The sequence below is a fragment of the Hyla sarda genome, chromosome 1, assembly GCF_029499605.1.
Source record: "Hyla sarda isolate aHylSar1 chromosome 1, aHylSar1.hap1, whole genome shotgun sequence".
NCBI lineage: Eukaryota > Metazoa > Chordata > Amphibia > Anura > Hylidae > Hyla > Hyla sarda.
In genome coordinates, this window is record NC_079189.1 from 402,068,337 (window position 1) to 402,085,172 (window position 16,836).

At 41.4% G+C, this 16,836-nt stretch overlaps 1 protein-coding gene across 6 annotated transcripts in view; it reads left to right on the plus strand.

Annotated features, from left to right (window-relative positions):
* Positions 1–15,592, plus strand: part of LOC130277384 (Fc receptor-like protein 5) — a 113,446-nt gene extending 97,854 nt beyond the window's left edge. For 5 of the 6 annotated variants that reach the window (XM_056528068.1, XM_056528049.1, XM_056528040.1 and 2 more), the window contains exons 5-9: positions 2,376–2,663; positions 3,341–3,646; positions 3,735–3,836; positions 9,920–9,960; positions 13,715–15,592. In XM_056528068.1, coding sequence (XP_056384043.1) covers positions 2,376–2,663; positions 3,341–3,646; positions 3,735–3,836; positions 9,920–9,960; positions 13,715–13,741 — 764 coding nt within the window. In that variant the 3' untranslated portion in view covers positions 13,742–15,592. Of the gene's footprint in view, positions 1–2,375; positions 2,664–3,340; positions 3,647–3,734; positions 3,837–9,919; positions 9,961–11,989; positions 12,122–13,714 lie in introns of all 6 variants that reach the window. The other variant, XR_008845457.1, reaches the window with a different exon arrangement.
* Positions 15,593–16,836: the final 1,244 nt, after the last annotated feature.

Below are 16,836 nucleotides of genomic sequence, written 5' to 3' on the forward strand. Positions count from 1 at the left end.
ACATCCTGGTGCGGTGGTACTTAACGCACCAGGACGTACATTTACGTCCTGTGCATAACCGCGGGCATCAGAGCGATGCTCGTGTCATGCGCGGCTGATCCCGGCTGCTGATCGCAGCCAGGGACCCGCCGGCAATGGCCGACGCCCGCGATCTCACGGGCGTCCGCCATTAACTCCTCAGATGCCGGGATCAATACAGATCCCGGCATCTGCAGCAGTACGTGATTTCAATGAATGATCGGATCGCCCGCAGCGCTGCTGCGGGGATCCGATCATTCAGAACGCCGCACAGAGGTCCCCTCACCTTCCTCCTTCTGGCTCCCGGCGTCTCCTGCTCTGGTCTGAGATCGAGCAGACCAGAGCAGAAGATGACCGATAACACTGATCTGTTCTATGTCCTATACATAGAACAGATGAGTATTAGCAATCATGGTATTGCTATGAATAGTCCCCTTTGTGGACTATTCAAGTGTAAAAAAAAATGTAAAAAAAATGTTAAAGAAAAAGTAAAAAAAAAGTGAAAAATCCCCTCCCCCTATAAAAAAGTAAAACGTCCGTTTTTTCCTATTTTACCCCCAAAAAGCGTAAAAAATGTATTTAATAGATATATTTGGTATCGCCGCATGCGTAAATGTCAGAACTATTAAAATAAAATGTTAATTATCCCGTACGGTGAACGGTGTGAACGTAAAAAAAAAAGTCCAAAATTGCTACTTTTTTAATACATTTTATTAAAAAACAATTATAAAAAATTTATTAAAAGGTTTTTATATGCATATGTGGTATCAAAGAAAAGTACAGATCATGGCGCAAAAAATGAGCCCCCATACCGCCGCTTATACGGAAAAATAAAAAAGTTAGAGGTCATCAAAATAAAGGGATTATAAACGTACTAATTTGGTTAAAAAGTTTGTGATTTTTTTTAAGCACAACAATAATATAAAAGTGTGTAATAATGGGTATCATTTTAATTGTATTGACCCTCAGAATAAAGAACACACATCATTTTTACCGTAAATTGTACGGCGTGAAAACGAAACCTTCCAAAATTAGCAAAATTGCGTTTTTCTTTTTAATTTCCCAACAAAAATAGTGATTTTTGGTTGCACCATACATTTTATGATATAATGAGTTATGTCATTACAAAAGACAACTGGTCGCGCAAAAAACAAGCCCTCATACTAGTCTGTGGATGAAAATATAAAAGAGTTATGATTTTTAGAAGGCGAGGAGGAAAAAATGAAAATGTAAAAATTTAATTGTCTGAGTCCTTAAGGCCAAAATGGGCTGAGTCCTTAAGGGGTTAAAGGGGTACTCCACTGGGAAAAAAAAAATATTTTTAAATCAAATGGTGCCAGAAAGTTAAACAGATTTGTAAATTACTTCTTTTAAAAAATCTTAATCCTTCCTGTACTTATCAGCTACTGTATGCTCCACAGGAAGTTCTTTTCTTTTTGAATTTCCTTTCTGCCTGACCACAGTGCTCCCTGCTGACACATCTGCCCATTTTTGGAACTGTTCAGACAGGATAGGCTTTCTATGGGGATTTGCTCCTACTCTGGACATTCCTAAAAAAAAGTCTCAGCAGACACAAAAAAAATCTAAGCTCAGCTTTTATTTGAGCAATTTGAGAAACAAATTCCTTGAATTGTCAGACAAACTATAAACCCACATATCTTGGGAACAGAAGTGTGTATCAAGAATCTGTAAAAAAAAAAAAAAAAATGTCAATTGACAATTTGTCTTTTAAAGCACTGTTATCACCTTATTGTTATGCACACATACATGTATATGTCTATATTGCCTCCTGGCATCTTTTATAACCCACTGATTATATTTAGTTCTTTTATTATGTATCTTATGTAATTTTTCCCTGTTAATTATTAGTAATGAGCTTGTATGTATGTGTAACTATTTAAAGCTCTCTGAATCACTCATATGCTGCTTGAAAATGGTGGTGTGAGGCCACAGAAACGTTGCCTGTATTTTCTGGAATAAATCACTTTCCTGCACTTTAAGTTGGTGTGCTGCAGTTGCCTTCTATTGTATATATATATATATATATATATATATATATATATATATATATATAAAGTGTGTGATCTGGGCATCCTTAGCTACTTAATGATAATGCCATCTATTTTTTTTTCTTGGCCACACGTCCTCTTTGATGAAATTTACTACTAGTGATATTTCATTAATGTCCAATTGGTGGAGTCTGACCCCTGATATTTATTTTCTGCCTTATTGTTATTATTAATAATTTATGCAATTCTTGCCTTATTGAAAGTTACTGTGTGATATATGTTACTTGTGCTTTTTTAATACTGTACAATCTTTATGTTCTTGAAACTAAGTATGAAATCCTTTTTCAGCTTGGTCTACCTCCCCAATTTTAAAGTTCCTGCCTTATTTCTCAACGTTTATAAATGGAGAAAATGTAACCATGGAATGTGAAGCTCCATCACCTGTTTATGTTACCATGTACCGCTTCTACAAGGAGGAAATTGAATTGAAAGAGCCATCATTAAACAAAGGAATATTTTCATTGCACAACTTAACAAAAGCAAATCAAGCGGAATATACTTGTATGTACTGGAGTTCAATGAGTAACAGAGAGATCCCATCCACTCAGAGTCTTCCAAAAGAGATTTATGTAATTGGTAAGATGAAAATTTTTATCATTTTTGTCAATCATTGTTCAATTGTATCGACATAAAAAGTGTAACTCCACTTGCAAAGAGTCAAATGGGTTTTCTGGTTTTACTGTAGGTCAATTGAGTTTGATCTCCATATAAACGTAAAGTTCTACAATTTTCTAATATCAGAAGAGGTAAGCGCTGTCTGGCAGTGGCTTACCTCCCCTCTTTCCATTGAGAACACGTGAATATTCAGCCCCAAGTGTATGGGGGGATCAGGGGAGATAGCTGTCAGCTAAATGAATGTTTAGCTATCAGCTATTAAAGGTGTATAGGCACCTTAAGGTTGGAAAATGTAATTCACCAAGTTCAGGGGTATACAACTTGGAGTCTGGGCTCTGCATCTGGCCAGCCATGCTGTTCTGTGTGGTCCCCTATTTTCAGGACACAAATATGCCTGCTGTATCTCAACACTTCAGAAAGGTAACCTTTTCTATAGTGAAGTAAGGCAACCGGAATGAATCCCCAAATCTTGCTGTTCTTCATCTGGCACAATCTAAAGTAAATTTCCCCCAATGTATTAAAAAGCATAGTGGTTAACAGTCTTTTGTTAGGTGTCATGAGGGCATACTGTGGTCATACATGATAACAACATACTTTTGTGGTGTATTGATGTTTCTGTTTTTTTTTTTCATTGACAGATCCTTTGCGCCCCCCCTTCTTGTTTTCGGATCCTCCTAGTGGTAGAATCTGGGATGGAGGCAATGTTACTCTATACTGTAGAGCCCCTGAAGTGTATGAAAGAACTACATTCCACTTTCTCAAAAATAGAGATGAGATAATAAGTGTATCCACATACAAACAATTATCAGCAGCACTAACCGTCAACATGAAGAAATCCAATAGCACTTCCTCTACCAAATACATCTGTCAGTACACAGCAGAGATTAAGGGGCGTTCATTGCTGTCACCTAAGAGCACAGAAGTTGAGATCATGGTGGTGGCACGTACGTAGCTTCATAATGTTGTCGGTAATTTTAATTACAGTTAACGTTTTATTCTTCTAATTAAACCTTTGACATTTCTTATCCTCAGCGGGATCTCTACTGTGGTTGATAGCTATTGGAGTTGGTGCTGGTATAGCTGTGTTGATTGTAATTGTTGGTTTACTCTACTGGGCTCTGTTGCCCATGAAAGGTAAGATTTACTTTCTGCAACTACAGCCGTACACATTACATCAGTGCTGAAGATTTAAAGAATGGTTTATTTGTTCTGGTCATACTTTCATGGCTAGATATAGGCCTGTGCAGGACCCTGAACAGCAAATAGTAATAACACCTATTATTTATTATAAATTGCTGTTTTTTTTCATTATGTCAGACGATACATGAAACTATCATACTAAAAATACCACAAAACAGAGCCCGGATAATAGCACTGGCAAAGTTTTTTTATTTGTTATGTGAACAGGAAAGAATAATTAAGTTGGACTTCCTTGGTGTGGACATAGTAGTGGAGGCCCATAAACGATCATTGCATGACTAAATGGGACAATTTCCCAAGGCCTCCTTGGGAAATTGTCCCATTTAGTCATGTAATGATCGTACCTTATTGTATGTGTCATAGAAACAAATGCTTGCTTAACCACTTAAGGACACAGGGCATACAGGTACGCCCTGGCTCCCTTGTACTTAAGGACTCAGAGTGTACCTGTACACCCATGGAAATTCCGGACCCCGCCGCTCGCCGGGCGGGGACCGGGATGCCTTCTGAGGTCGTTCAGCAGGCACCCCGTGCAAACCCCTGGGGGGGTCCTGAGACAATTCAGACCGGCGATTAGCGGCGATTCCGGGTCAATAAGCTCTTTGGTGACCCGGAAAAAAGGGTGATTGGTGGCATCCGAGACGCCACCTGTCACCCTTTACCAGCAGGAGTGATGTGTGCCACCTCATGATCGCGTGATTGATCGGTCCGGACGACTGATCAATCAACAAGCTTGCTGGGAGGTGATCGGGCGGCAATCGGGCAAGTTGGGAGTCCCTTACCTCTCCATCGAGACAGGCAGGGGTCCCTGGCATCGACATGGAGGGTCTCTGGAGTCAGCGGTGTCGGCGGAGGCCCCCGGGCGGCGGCTGCAGCAGCGTCCTTAGTGGTGGCGGCAGGATACAACAGGAGGTGAGTTGTTCGCCTCCTGCTGTTGCTAAGTAACAACCTCCAGCATGCACACAGAAAGGGCATGCTGGGATTTGTAGTTTTGCAACAGCTGGTGGCAAAACTATAACTCCCAGCATGCCTTTTGGCTGTTTGTGCATGCCTTGACTTGTAATTATGCAACAGCTGGAGGCACTTTTTTTTCTATGATAAAGTGTGCCTCCAGTTGTTGCATAACTGCAACAACCAGCATGCACAAACCTCCAAAGGGCATGCTGGGCGATGTAGTAGTATGCCTCCAGCTGTTGCATAACTACAGCTCCCAGCATGCCCTTCGGCGGTCAATGCTTACTGAGAATTGTAGTTTTGCAACAGCTGAAGGCACACTGATTGCGAAACACAGTTTGTTACCTAACTCAGTGTTTTGCAACCAGTTTTCCTCCAGCTGTTGCAAACTACAACTCCCAGCATGCACTGACAGACCGTACATGCTGGGAGTTGTAGTCTTGCAACAGCTGGAGGCACACTGGTTGTGAAATACTGAGTCAAGTAACAAACTCTCAGTGTTTTGCAACCAGTGTGCCTCTAGCTGTTGCATAACTACAACCCCCGGCATGCATGGACAGCCAAATGGCATGCTGAAAGTTGCAGTTTTGCAACAGCTGGATGTCCCCCCCCGTGTGAATGTACAAGCTACATTCACACGGGTGGGGGTTTACAGTGAGTATCTCACTGCAAGTTTGAAATGCAGCAAAAGTTCCACTGCAGCTCAAACTCCTAGCAGGAAACTCGCTGTGAACCCCCCGCCTGTGTGAATGTACCCTGAAAACACTACACTACACATTATAAAAAGTAAAACACTACATTTACCCCTACACAGTTACCTCCCCTAATAAAAAGGAAACATTTCCGGTATGGCACTGTTTCAAAAACAGAGCATCCAGCTGTAAAAAATCAACAACTCCCAGTATTGCCAGACAGCCACTGACTGTCAAGGCATTTTGGGAGTTTTGCAACAGCTGGAGACACCCTGTTTGGGAAACACTGCCGTAGGGTATTTTGGTGGCAGATGCAAATCCTCAATTTAGGCCTTAAATGCGCATGGCGTTCTCCCGCTTTGGAGCCCTGTCGTATTTCAGGGCAACAGTTTAGGGCCACATATGGGGTATTTCCGTACTCGGGAGAAATTGCGTTACACATTTTTGGGGAGATTTTTCTCCTTTTACCCCTTATGAAAAGGTAAAGTTAGGGTCTACACCAGAATGTTAGTATAAAAAATTTGTAACACAATTTCTCCTGAGTACTAAAATACCCCATATGTGGGCGCAAAATGCTCTGCGGGTGGACAACATGGCTCAGAAGTTAGAGTGCACCATGTACATTTGAGGTCTAAATTGGTGATTTGCACAGGGGTGGCAGATTTTACAGCGGGTCTGGCATGAACGCAAAACAATAAATGCCCACGTGCGACCCCACATTGGAAACTAAAGTTGGATGTGAAAATGAAAATAAAAATGCTGGTGTTATCCCAAATTTTTCATTTTAAAAAGGGGTAATAGGAAAAAAGACCTCCATAATTTGTAACACAATTGCTTCAGAGTCTTTAAATACCCCATGTGTGGATGTAAAGTGCTCTGCTGGCGCACTACAATGATCAGAAGAGAATGAGCGCCATTGGGCTTTTGGAGAGAGAATGAGTCTGGAATTGAAGGCCATGTGCGTTTACAAAGCCCCCATGATGCCAGAACAGTGGACCACCCCCACATAATGAAATAACTTCACCCCTCACATAATGAAATAAGGGGTACAGTGAGCATTTACACCCAACAGGTGTCTGACAGATTTTTGGAACAGTGGTCCACGAAAATGAAAAATCTAATTTTCATTTGCACAGCCCACTATACCAAAGATCTGTCAAACTCCAGTGGGGTGTAAATGCTCAATGCACCCCTTATTACATTCTGTGAGGGGTGTAGTTTCCAAAATAGGGTCACATGTGGGGGGGGGTCCACTGTTCTGGCACCATGGGGGCTTTGTAAATGGACATGGCCCCCGACTTCCCTTCCAAACAGATTATCTCTCCAAAAGCCCAACTACGGATACTGGAAGCCTGTGCTGGCATTACTCCTGCGGTGTTGCTATCAGTGTGTGAAGAGTGGCAGAAGAGGGTTGTATTGACAATCCAACACAATGGGCAGCACATTGAACACATTTTATAAGTGGTCAGAAACGTGTAAATAACTCATGAAAGAATAAAGTTACATTAAAACCAAGCACATCATTGTTTTTCTTGTGAAATTCCTAATAAGTTTGATGTGTCACATGACTCTCTTTCTATTGAAAAAATAAAAGTTGGATTCAAAATGTCCAACTTCAAAATGGCCACCATGGTCACCACCCATCTTGAAAAGTTTCCCCCCTCACATATACTAATGTGCCACAAACAGGAAGTTAATATCACCAACCATTCCCATTTTATTAAGGTGTATCCATATAAATGGCCCACCCTGTAGTTCACCCGCAGAGCACTTTACATCCACATATGGGGTATGTATGGGGTATTTGGGGTAACACCAGCATTTTAGTGAAAAAAAAATCTTCATTTACACATCCAACTTTAATGATAAGTCGTCATTTCAGCAATATTTGCTTTCCAAAAGCCAAATGTGACTCCTTCTCTTCTGAGCATTGTAGTGCGCCCACAGTGCACTTGACGGCAACACATGGGGTATTTCCATACTCAGAAGAGATGGGGTTACAAATTTTGGCGGGCATTTTCTCCTTTTACCCCTTGTAAAAATGTAAAATTTGGGGAAAAAACTGCATTTTAGTGATTTTTTTATTTTATTTACACATCCAACTATAACGAAAAGTTGGCAAACACCTGTGGGTTGTTAAGGCTCACTGTACCCATTGTTATGTCCCTTGAGTGTAGGGTGTAGTTTCCAAAATAGTATGCCATGTGTTTTTTTTGTTTGTTTGTTTTTGCTGTTCTGGCACCATAGGGGCTTCCTAAATGTGACATCTTGGATTCAGAATGAAAAGTAAAAGCATCCCAGAGTTACTAATGCTTAAAGTGACAGTGATCAGATGTGCAAAAAATGCTCTGGTCCTTAACCCCTTAATGACCACAGACATAAATGTATGTCCTGGTGCGGTGGTACTTAGAAACATAGAATGTGTCGGCAGATAAGAACCATTTGGCCCATCTAGTCTCCCCAACAGTCTGAATAATATGAATAGTCCCTTTCCCTATCTTATATAAAGGATAGCCTTATGCTTATCGCATGCATGTTTAAACTCTTTCACTGTATTTGCAGTGACCACTTCTGCAGGAAGGCCATTCTATGCATTCACTACTCTCTCAGTAAAGTAATACTTCCTGATATTACTTCAGACACCTTTGCCCTTCTAATATAAAACTATGTCCTCTTGTGGTAATTTTTCTTCTTTTAAAAATGCTCTCCTCCTTTACCGTGTTGATTCTCTTTATGTATTTAAAAGTCTCTTAGCGCACCAGGACGTACATTTATGTCCTGTGTGTGACCGCGAGCATCGGAGCTGTGCTCGCGTCATACTCTGCAGGTGCTGATGACAATCAGCCGCCAGGTACCTGACGATAATGGCCGACATCTGTGATCGCGCAGATGTCCACCAATAACCTCTCAGATGCCGAGATTAATATAGATCACGGCATCTGCGGCAATGCGCATGTTAAAATAGATGATCGGATCGCCCACAACGCTATGCATAGCGCCCTCTGCATAGCACTGAACAGTATTAGCAATCAACTGATTGCTATTGATAGTCCCCTATGGGGACATAAAAAGTGTAAAAAGGTGAAAACTGTAAAAATAAAAAAAAATAAAAAATCCCCTCCCCCAGTAAAAATGAAAATTGTCGATTTTTCCCATTTTACCCCCAAAAAGCGTAATTATTTTTTCTTATAAACATATTTGGTATCGCCGCGTGCATAAATGTCCGAACTATCAAAATATAATGTTAATGATCCCATATAGTGAACGGTGTAAACGTAAAAAATAAAAAAAATCCAAAAATGCAGGTTGTTTTGTCACATTTTATTCCCCAAAATGTTATAAAAAGTGATCTAAAAGTGTTATATATGTAAATGTGGTATCAATAAAAAGTACATATGGCGGCGCAAAAAAGGAGCCCTCATACCGCCTCATATACGGAAAAGTGAAAAAGTTATAGGTGGTCAAGATAGGGCAATTTTATATTACTAATTTTTTACAAAAAGTTTGAGATTTTTTTAAGCGGTACAAAAATAGAAAAGTATCTAGCCATGGGTATCATTTTAATTGTATTGACCCACAGAATAAAAAACATGTCAATTTTACCGTAAAGTGTATAGTGTGAAAACAAAACCCTCCAAAGTGTGCAAAATTGTGGTTTTCATTTAAATTTGCTCGCTAAAAAAAATTATTCTTTGAGTTCGCCATATATTTTTGGGTAAAATTTAAGGTTTCATTACAAAGTACAATTGGTCATGCAAAAATCAAGCCCTTATATGGGTCTGTAGATGGAAATATAAATCATTCGCTCTGGGTCTGATGACGGGGCCGGTGATCGTGACGTCACAGCCCCGCCCCTGTGTGACATCACGCTCCGCCCCTCAATGCAATTCTATGGCAGGGGGCGAGACAGCTGTCTCGCCCCCTGCCATAGACTTACAGTGAGGGGCAGAGCCATGATGTCACGATACTCCGGCCCCGTGATCGGCAGTCATCAGACCTGGAGTGATGTTCGCTTTGGGGCCTGATGAGAGCGAGGTGCTGCGTGCGAGATCAGACAACTTATCCCCTATGCTTTAGATGGGGATAAGTTGTCAGCATGATAGTACCCCTTTATGGTCAAAATGGGCTTGGTCCTTTAGGGGTTAAGATGAAAATGGGCTTGATTCTTAAGGGGTTAAACAGAAAATAACTTCCTCTATAGTATACAGCAGCTGATAAGTATTGGAAGGGTTAATATTTTGAAATAGAAGTAATTTCCAAATCTGTTTAACTTTCTGGCACCAGTTGATTAAAGAAAAAAAGTGTTTTTCACTGGAGAACCCCTTTAAGATTATAAGCGATGATGAATCTGTTTCCCCTTTTCTACTACAGATAAAGAGAAAGAGGCTGAAGAGTCAAAGCCAATTCATGAAGTAAGCTGATCAGAATGTCCTATGGTTTATATCAAGTTTTTATGTCTAGCATCTTTTCTTAAGAATTTGTGGTGGCTTCTTTTTATTTTCCACATCACTATCTGACAAAAATAATCTAGAAATCCTGCTACTAGTATTAAGCTGATACTTCCTATTCTGTAAAGATCACTGTTTAGTTTACTATCCCTGCACATTGCCCTCTGCAAGGATCACAGAGCATGCATTGAAAACTCTTCCATAGTTGTCAAATCTAGACCACAAGTTTTTGTGGATGCTGTAAAGCATGTATCTAAATGCTGCTCAGCTAAAATGGCCACCCTCATAATCATGTACATAAAATAGAACAAAATCTGATAATAAAACATTAATAAAAAATATGTATCAGCATCTGGTTTTAATTAGCAAAATTTGGAGAACTACATTTAAACAACATAAAGCTTGGACATATTTAGACATTAAACATTCCTGTATATCTGGATTTGTCCTTACTACTGACCAACTAAAGGTATTCCTGACGAGCATATAAGGCCCCTTTCACACTACATAATTACTCCGCTTTCGAAGTTCCGTCAGAAAATCGGCAGTAAAACGGCAGTTACAAAATCCTATGCTGCCGTTAGAAAATCCCATAATAGTCTATGGGATTTTTCTAATGGCCGTTTTAACCCGTTATAGCCCATTTTTAATAACGGCCGTTATTTTGTGACGGAACATAGTAACGGGAGAAATAGTGCATGAATAGTCTAATGCAATCTAATAGACATAGACAGTAGGAAGCTGCATCTAAAAAAGCACTCTCAGAATTTATTTTTGCTTATATAGTGCAGCATAGACAGCATTAGAGAATAATGTAGAGGTTCTTGTGTATGCCTTGTGCTTACCTGTTTTAGCTGATGTGGTATGTATGGGTTTTTAGCCATATTGATTTTTATTTTCCTGCTGAAATTATTTCCTAATGCTTTTTACATTTCCCATGAAGGTCTTGGCTTTGCAGAGAGAATAGGTGGAGTCTCATCACTGCAGTTTTCCTAGTGAGATCACCTGGATAGCAAGCAGCCTAAACTGCTGAGACTCATAAGAGGGTTGGGGTCAGTTCACATCATGTGCAGTTTGGATGTGCTTTCTTATTCAAAGTGCATTTTTTAGAGAAATATGGCAACAAGGCAAAGTGATTTGAACTTAAATCACAATCAAAGTGTTTTATGAAGATTGAAAGTCTTCAGGCTACATTCTCATGTGTTTTCACTTCATTTTTTTGACTTTTTAGTGTGTTTTGCCCATTTTATGCTGTGATTTTCCAAAACCGTGGTTATAATAATGCTTTACATCGATTTGTGCAATCACAGTTAAATGGCACAATTTTTCCATGATTCTAGGAAAATTACAACAAAAACACAACTTGTGAAAACAGCCTCAAAATAGGTGTATAGCAACAATCTATACTGATCCCACCAAGCTACATCAGCAGCAGCATAAAGATCTTAGTGGAAGAGGTCTGTGGACAGCCATAAGGGATACAATGATGATCCTTTAGTTAAAGGAAGCTAGCTTACCCGGGACAGACTACTTTTAACACATTAAACACTGGGATATTTTGTGGGTCAGACTGGGGATCACATGACCCAGGTACTGTAATGAACCATATGAATGCACCTATGCTGAAATAAAACAAATGGTGCTGTAGGAATAGTGATAGTATGCATGATATGGGTAAAAATAACAACAACCTGGAGTGCTTCTTAAAGGACCTAGTGGCACAGTCCTTACCTAGTAGACCCCTGTGCAGCTGCACACTCTACACATATGATATATCAACCCCTGCTTGGATTGGCCATTAGGCCATAATCCATAATCCATAAGCCTTAAAGAAACAGCCAAAAATAGTTTAAAAATGTTCAAGCAAAGATGACCATTTTTAAAGGCAAGAAATGTTGACCATAAAGTAGCATTTTTTTTTTTTTTACTGTAAATGGTCATAAAATTACAGTTGTAAAATTTAAAGGTTACTTTAATCTCCCTCCGGTGGCAGGATATCTGATATAAATTTTTACAGCACCTTCCTATCCCGAGACTTGCCTGAAACTACAGCAATCACGATTTGGCAGAAGTCCCATGGGGCTACATGACTGAGAAGAAAGGGGGACATTTCCGGTGATAGCAGGTGTGTCAGGAAAAATTCAATATGGCTATGTAAAAATTGGGGTTTCAAGTTTTTTTCTTTTTCAACCCCTGTATTTAAATGTGAGGGTATACACATATTTTCTTATGGCACTATAAGCACTATAGTTATGGCACTATACGCACTATAGTTATGGCACTATAAGCACTATAGTTATATAGTTAAGAAAGTACTTATACATTCCTGTAGAGTTATTATCTGCTATCATACTCATAAGATAAGCATCAGCATAAGAATAAAGGTTCTCATGGCACATTCAGTAAGGGAGGTTGGAGAGCTTCTAGGCATATACCCTGGAAAGCTAAGCAGCATATTAAGAGTTGTTCCTTAGAAGGCAAATGCTGTGGAAAATGTTACCTATAAGTAAACATATAGCACAGTATATTTGTAATGCACCCACCATTGAAACAGTAAGCATCCATGTTTCCAGTAGTTTATACTTAATAACTTGTGGGTTCATCCATTAACATGGTTGCCTCAGCTGTGTCGGCAGCAAATATATTTTACATTAATCTGTCACCAGTGTCACCTGCACTAACCTGTTGGTACCGACAGGTAGTGCAGTTGACACTGATGACAACGGTACTTACCTTGTCCCGTTCGGTGGCCGGGATCTCTGGTAATCTTCTCTGTTAGCTCCAGCTCCGGGCACTCGGCTTGGGGCACGGGCAGAGCTTAGTGACGTCACCGCTGCTGCTCTCTGCTGGGTCCCGGATCCTGGTACCAGCAGCGATGACGTCACTAAGCTCCACCCGTGCCCCAAGCCGGGTGCCCGGAGCTGGAGCTAACAGAGAAGATTACCGGAGATCCCTGTTGTCATCAGTGTCACCTTCACTACCTGTCGGTACCGACAGGTTAGTGCAGGTGACACTGGTGACAGATTTCCTTTAAAAGGAGCACTGTGCGTACTGGCTTTCAGCCCTGTTGTCTGGAATATTACACGGTTGTACAAAAAAGTTAGCAATCCCAACACCCCACTTTTTTTCTTATGCTGAAAAGGTTACAGGTTTTTGGACTAGGAAAGTGGTCAGTAGATTTCAATAATGAAGGACTCTTATGCATTAGAGAATTCACACACCATTTTCTGAGCCTTATTTTAAATCATAAAATGGACAAAGGGTAAAAGATGGCTGAAAAAAATTGTGTGTGAATAGAAAAATGGCTGATAAAAGGCTAAAAACTGATTTTCTGAGATCCAATAAATTGTTTCTTTAGGCCGGTTTTACAGTATTAGAGCCACAAGTCCAGACCTGAACTGTTTACATGTCCAATGACCCGAATTAACAGCTTGTGGGTATAATGCAGATGTGATAATGCCCCTGTGTTATGCTTGTGTGAAACCTTCCCTAGGGTTTGTTCACATGGGCGGATTTCCTGCAAATTCTGTGCTGCATATTTGCTGCAGAAAATCCACAATGGATTTTCCTACAATTGACTTTAAAAATTTGCAATAGTGGCAGATTTGCTCATATTCCCCCGACTCATTGTAATCAATGGTAGCAAAATCCACCCGTTTGAACAGACCCTAAAACTATAATTTCGACTGTTATAGATATGATTTTTTTCTTCTGATAGGGTGGATGCAAAGTCACTTCTCTGTAACCTTATAGAAGTATGAAAACGTCTTGAGGTTTGAAGATTGAACACTGAGAAAAAAGCTACTTATTTCATCACAGTTCATAATCCAGTTTACCAATATGTATTGGGACACAAATGATGTGGCTGTGGGTTCCTGTCTTGATGGACTTTATCTCATGTAAAACCTCTCTACCTCTGAGAAGCAAACCACTGAAGTCACTTCTGTACTTGTAAGGAACTTTATACGAAACCGACCTGGTCACTTGTATCTAAAACTAGTCAAGCTTCTGGAACACTTTAATAGTATTATATTTTACATAAAATCCTATATGAAAAACATCTGACTCGGGTTATATAAATCATTATGGTGATTTCAAAGTCCCTATGGATTGAAGTATTTTTATAATCTATAATGCAATAATCAGGCCTATATAATATTTACACACTGAAGTAGGAACAGCTGGTGCCTGACCAATAACATGATACCATGTGGTGCCACGTCATGAATGGCTCACAGATAATGTGTTGGCCTCTCCTGTGCACCGAAGAAGTCTACATTTTCCATGGGTAAATGTGGTGACTTCTGTGACTTTGACTGGGGTCAGATTGTTGGGCGTAGAGGTGTGGTGCCAGTATTTCTGAAACAGCAGCACATGTACCAATGAACAGACAGAAGATCACACAGGGGCAGGCCTTGTCCTGTTTATCCAAGAGGCAAGCATCGGTTGGCATGTTTAGTATTTCAGCACTGACATACCACACTTGACCAACTGACTCAGTAGTATAACAGTGGACAAGTTGACAAATTAATACAAAAACCATGCAGAGTATGTTGCATAAACTAGGGATTAACAGCCAACAACTGAGAAAAGTGTTCCTAAAGACCCCTAACCATCACATATAGCACCTCACATATGCCCAGGAAATACTTCTATGTATTATGGACACATGGCAGTAGGCCATCTGGAGTGACAAATCCTATTTCCTGCTTAACCATATGGATGGCTGGGTCTGGTGTAACACAATAAAGTTGTATACCATGAGTGCACAATTGGAGTCTAACAGGCTGGAGGTGGCAGTGTCATGGTCTGGGGAGTGATTTCCTAGCCTACCCCAGGACAGCTGGTCATCATACCACAATTCTTAAATGGTGAACACTATAGGGACCTGTTAGGCGACAATATGCACCAATATCTTTAGGAGGTCTTTCCTCACCACAGTATCATTGCCATCTTTCTACAGGAGAATGCTACATGACATTGGGCTCAGATCACCAGGGAGTGGTTGGAGGAACTTGGCAATGATTTCACTATACTACCTTGGCCCACAAACTCAACGTACTTTAACATGTTTGTGTTATGCTGGAAATGGGTTGTGAGATCTGCTTCCACTACTCAAAAAATGTGGAGGGGAACATCGGCCACAACAATGGCAACCTCATTGAAATTGCTTTTGTACAGGTTCTTTGACACCCCACACCTCTTACAACCATTGTTTTAATACAAATTAGGTTAAATACATTTAAACCATTCTTATACGTTCCTATGGCAAGTGCCTGTGATTTCATCAGATGACTACTAAAAATCATAATGCATAGATAGTGGTTTAGTTTTACCAATCTGTCTGAGACAAAAATGGGTCAGATGGATAGCAAACGATCATAGCTCAGCTTTCATCTCTCATGTTGGAGTCAAAAATCATTGCCCCATTGACCTCTGAAGATGTCACATATTGTGACGAAACATGTTAGGTTTGTTGCAGATTTGTTGCTTTGTTGTAGATTTTCAGCATTACCACCGTAAACCTGGGCATGCACTCCAGGTATGCCCAGGGATTGAAGTGCAATTATGAATGCTGGGTAGCAATAAACAATATGTGAATAACATGGCGGTGATATGCTGTTTTTTTAAATCTCTTTCTTAATTATCACTCACAAATAGTATTTTGTCAATAATAAAAGTTAAGTTTTAAAAGTGGTAAAAGTGATAAAAGTGAACAAATTTTCTTCGTCCTTAGGGCAGAGCTGCTTAAAAAGGAGTTAAAAATCAGGCACATTTATGTATCAGATTAAAGGAGTACTCCAGTGCCGACTTTTCCTCCTCCAGTTTGCCCAGTCTGGAAAAAAAATGAAAATAAACTTTCACTCACCTTCCTGTGCTCCCCGGAGCGCTGCTACAGATGATCGGTCCTCCGGTCCCGTCTTCTATCTTCTGTGTGCATGGATCGTCACACGGCGCTCAGCCTATCACCTGCCGCAGCAATGTCCCGCCTAGGAGGAATAGTCGGCACTAGTGTCACGATGCCGGCTGGCAGGTAGTGGACCCTCTGTGCCAGAGAGGTTCTAAGCCACTACTGGTTTTCACCAGAGCCCGCCGCAAAGCGGGATGGTCTTGCTGCGGCGGTAGTGACCAGGTCGTATCCACTAGCAACGGCTCACCTCTCTGGCTGCTGAAGATAGGCGCGGTACAAGGGAGTAGGCAGAAGCAAGGTCGGACGTAGCAGAAGGTCGGGGCAGGCAGCAAGGATCGTAGTCAGGGGCAACGGCAGAAGGTCTGGAAACACAGGCAAGGAACACACAAGGAACGCTTTCACTGGCACTAAGGCAACAAGATCCGGCAAGGGAGTGCAAGGGAGGAGACTAGATATAAGCAGGGAACAGGTGGGAACCAATTAAGCTAATTGGGCCAGGCACCAATCATTGGTGCACTGGCCCTTTAAGTCTCAGGGAGCTGGCGCGCGCGCGCCCTAGAGAGCGGAGCCGCGCGCGCCAGCACATGACCGCAGGAGACGGGAACGGGTAAGTGACCTGGGATGCGACTCGCAAGCGGGCGCGTCCCGCTGTGCGAATCGCATCCCCAACGGCCATGGCAGAGCAGCGCTCCCGGTCAGCGCTGACCGGGGAGCTGCAGGGAGAAGGACGCCGTGAGCGCTCCGGGGAGGAGCGGGGACCCGGAGCGCTAGGCGTAACAGTACCCCCCCCCTTAGGTCTCCCCTTCTCTTTATCGGGTAACTGCCTCCCCTGGGATGAGGACACCGGGAAAGGATGGAGGGATTCCTCAACGGCAGGCAGAACCGCAGGAGTAGGAATGGGGAGAGAGGGCAGAGGGCGGGACCTGGCA